This window comes from Phytophthora infestans, genomic scaffold, assembly GCF_000142945.1.
Source record: "Phytophthora infestans T30-4 supercont1.43 genomic scaffold, whole genome shotgun sequence".
NCBI lineage: Eukaryota > Oomycota > Peronosporomycetes > Peronosporales > Peronosporaceae > Phytophthora > Phytophthora infestans.
In genome coordinates this window covers 447,456-451,438 of record NW_003303716.1, presented here as the reverse complement: position 1 = coordinate 451,438, position 3,983 = coordinate 447,456, and the positions used below count along the sequence as shown (strand labels likewise).

The following is a 3,983-nucleotide window of genomic DNA, read 5'->3' as shown; positions in this document are numbered from 1 at the left end:
TTCGTAATGGATAGGAAAGAACTTAGGTCTTTGTGGTGTTATATAGGGGGTTTCAAAGTTGTCAACTTTGAAACCCCAACTTTGAAACCCCAAAAAAGCTGTCAACTTTGAAACCCCCTATTAACACCACCAAGACCTAAGTCCTATTATTTTCTTTCCTATGCATTACTTATTAATGGAGGATACAACAAGCAATACTTTCGATAATATCCGGGCACGCACTTGTGGAGCATGAAGGTCCGAATAATACGCCACTAGATATAGCTGACTCCAACACCCAATTAGTTAGGCTGGCAACTTAAAGATTCAAGAAACAAACCTAGAACAAACGGGCGGTAGTTTTTGCACCACGGATAACAGATCAGTAAATTTAAGTTTGAAAAATCCTCCGATAATGTCTCGCAGCAGTGAGTTCACTGTGGTTTAAGTACAATGTTCACTGTCAACGTGACCTCCTCACTCGCTCACACTTTTGAATTCACCTTCGACCTCTCACCAACCATGAAGACCTCGACCTCCGTCCTCACTACTTTCGCTCTACTTGTAGTAGCATCATTCAGCTTTCCTGGAACACTCGCCGAGCAATCTTTTGTGTCGCGTGATAGCGACACTCCGCTGCACACTCTCCAGCCTGCGAGCGATGAGAAGGCATCCTGGGCACCACTACGCGCTCTTAGAGTGAAAGGACATCAGGATATGGGCAAGCCGAAGGACTCAACCCACCTTGATGCCAACAACAATGTAAAGCACGACCACCCCCGAGCTCTAGGCCAAGTCCCAGTAGCGACACCTGCTTCAACTACCACGGGCAACACGTTAGTCACCCAAGCTCCCATCAAACTGGAGCCCACACCTATGAAAGCGACTACTGCTTTAAACAAGCCGAAGACTAAGGAGCCGTCCCCCAAGCGGGCACCTCCACTAGCTACAAAGCCAACGCCTAAGCAACAGTCGAAGGCGACTCCAGCGGCTAAGAAGACGACCTCAGCACCGACCAAACCTAATTCGAAGGTGACTCCTGATCAGACCAAGCAGACGACGAAGTCAGCCGCTCCTACTGCTTTGACGAATTCTGGAGCTGTTCAGCAAAAGACCCGCAGCTTACGTGATGGTCAACTTAACCAGTTTTAACACCAGCAACAATCTCCTCCTGGTCACAAGAGTGGAACCCCAAAGAACGGCAACAAGCACATCTAAATCTCACTTTCACTCTCACTCACAACTATAGGTCAACGACTACCGACACATTGGAATGGCGATAGTAAACGCGGACGGTAGTTGGTCGTTTCTAACCTTTTAACTTTTTAAATCATAAATTTAGCGTTTTCTAAATGTCTAAATGGTTTTGTCCACCTACTGCATCATTTTCTTCACGTTTCTTACATGACAATGAACAGTTACGTTAGAAACAGGTCTTCAAACACACAGCTTCAGAGCGCCATTACTTACTTCATCAGGGCAGGAGGTATACTCTCCGGTATCCTCGATTCGATCCGAGCCAGCATCGCCAACACATTTTGCAAATTCTGAATCTTCGGCATCTGATGGCCAGATTCTAAAATCTGATTGAGCCAGATATTGAGCATACCAGCTATTTCCAAAATACTGGAACGCATCTCCTGGATCCGATAACTTGGTGTGTCGAGTTTGAGCTCTGGCAAGCACAACGCGCATGTTTCATGAAACTGACCAAGCAGAAGCAACAGCGGCGTTTCTAATTGTTTAGAATCCAATGTGGGGTTTTCTTTCTCTGTCGTCTGGACATGGAAACGCATAGTCCGAAAAGGGTCAGCATAGTAATCGTCCCAGTAAGTCTGCAAGCGTTCGTAGCTGGATCTGAAACCGGAATCTGATTCGACGACGCCAGAGAGTTGGTTAAGAAGACTCTTTAGTGTGATACGACTCAGATATCCACACGGACAGCGCCATATCAACTCCACCAGAATCTCGACAGCTTCAGTATACGCAGCAACGCAGTCGTCGTCTTGTGTAATGCAGTTGGAGAAGTTTTTGCTGAGTTCAATCACTTTATGGAGCATCCCACGGATATCCTTTGCAGCCTTAGAAGAAGGATGCACCTTCTTACCTGGCTCCAGACTTGCACTCAATTGTTGGATCTCGTCAAAACACGATTTCACTTCTGTCCACATACTTGCATCGATGTCTACCGACCTACCACACTGCGTCGTGACGTTTGCTGGACGCTTTGACGACAAGCTCTCGTCTGGTTCATCCGTTCGAGCTCTTTTCAAGCCCCGAGTTTCACCAGAAATACTCCCTACTTCAGGTGACAAAAGTTCATTGTCATCTTGAGAACTGGGCGTAAGAATCTGGCTTTGATCTTCATTTTCGACAAGCTTTCTGTTAGTATTGGTACCTTTACACAATCTACACACAATTTTATTAGAGATTTGGTCGATAGAAACAGAGATATCAGAAACGTACTCGGCCAGTGCTTTCGGGGTTCTGGTTGGATAAACCTTCTCAAATGCGTCAAGTACAGTGCTCAAATCTTTGACCCATCCTGGTAATTTCTGGGTTTTTAAGTGTGACGTCATTTTCGCCAAGTTCTGGCCGAGTATGTCCAGACTCGTCCATTGTTCTTCGCCCCAAGGATCAATGTGGTCCACTTCACGTCGTATCATAATGTACCGATATGCACTGACCAGTTTTTCGGCTGTCACAACAAGTTTTTTCTTCAATTGCCTGGCCTTCATCGCCTTTGAAGCCATCTTCGTTGTGCTTACAGCTGTTGCCTCCAAGAAAGTCGAAAAGCGGTCATCAGTATAAGCCACCAAGGTGTTGCGACAGTCGAGGATCGGCTGAAGCTCTTGGGCGACCACACTTCCAGCGGCAGTTGTGTAGATGGAATCATAGGCGACAATGGCATCTACAATCGAGCACCTGTTGAACTTGACCCTCATACCAGAAGTGAAAAGTGCCACTGCTAATTTCGAAGCTTCCATGAAAGATCTAGCAACGTTGCGATGGATACTCCCACTTATCAGTCGCTTCAGAAAGCGACTATTTGCCATCTTAAAGTTGATTTGCACGGCATGAGCCCATGTTCGTATTGTAGGGGCATCCAACCTCTCGAAGGTGTCGCCTCCACTTTCAGAGTCAGGAATTCGGTCAATCACAGTCTTGAGCGCCTTGCCAGCTTCAAGATAAACTGTTAGCGAGCCTTTATTGTTACGGGATATCTGTGAGCATTGAGGTTCACTATAAGCCGATGTACCGGCATGTGCAGCAGCATCTTCGTGAGTGTCTAAGGTGTTCACTTTTTCAACATCATCGTTCTCTTCACTGGATTGAGCTTGCTCGATTAGTAGCACGTTCGTATCTTGAGAGAGATCACATATCGTGGTTTTTAACGCAATACCGGCAGCCTCCACAGCGGGTTTTGAGCCCCCGTCCCCGATGAACTCATTGTCGACATCTTCAGCCTCGTCTTCCGTCTCTGTCTCGTCATCAGTATCCACACTTCGCGATTCAAGATGCTCGTGGAAGATGCTTACGAACTGGCGAGTTGTCGTCTGCAGATTGTGTAGGGCACGTTCAACCGAGTCCACAAGAGACGATATTTCAGAGTTCGCCAGAGCGTCGTCGTGATGATGTTTAAAAGAAGATTCTGTAAGCGTAGCGTGAAGCTGGACAATCTGTGTAGCCTGAAGAAGCTGATGCTCAACGTCACGAAGCTTTGCGGCAAATAGAGCCATCTCAGCCCGAGGTCGCGGCGGAACAATGTGTCGCACAAGCTCTGCAATCCTATGCCGACAATGAAAAACGAGAATCACTATTGGCTAAAAAGATAGTTTTTTCAGCCACTCTAATAATATAATTTTGCAGTTATTGTGGTTTTCATCAATTTTGCCGCCCGATTTGCTGTGTTATCTCGGGGCCAGATTTAAATAAATTGGGCAGGGTGTAGGGTAATAAGACTTGAATTAGCTATATGTGACCCTACTTAAGGTCTTAATGAT

At 46.3% G+C, this 3,983-nt stretch overlaps 2 protein-coding genes across 2 annotated transcripts; one reads left to right on the top strand and one right to left on the bottom strand.

Moving 5' to 3' along the window:
* Nucleotides 1–501: 501 nt before the first annotated feature.
* Nucleotides 502–1,340, top strand: PITG_16191 (uncharacterized protein; the record flags this gene model as incomplete). Its single annotated transcript, XM_002897557.1, has 1 exon — nt 502–1,340. One exon carries the CDS (start codon nt 502–504, stop codon nt 1,129–1,131), a length of 630 nt encoding a protein of 209 aa, XP_002897603.1.
* A 105-nt stretch (nt 1,341–1,445) lies between these two features.
* Nucleotides 1,446–3,719, bottom strand: PITG_16190 (uncharacterized protein; the record flags this gene model as incomplete). Its single annotated transcript, XM_002897556.1, has 2 exons — nt 1,446–2,244; nt 2,446–3,719. The coding sequence occupies 2 exons, from the start codon at nt 3,717–3,719 to the stop codon at nt 1,446–1,448; spliced, it is 2,073 nt and encodes a 690-aa protein (XP_002897602.1).
* Between the last annotated feature and the right edge of the window lie 264 nt (nt 3,720–3,983).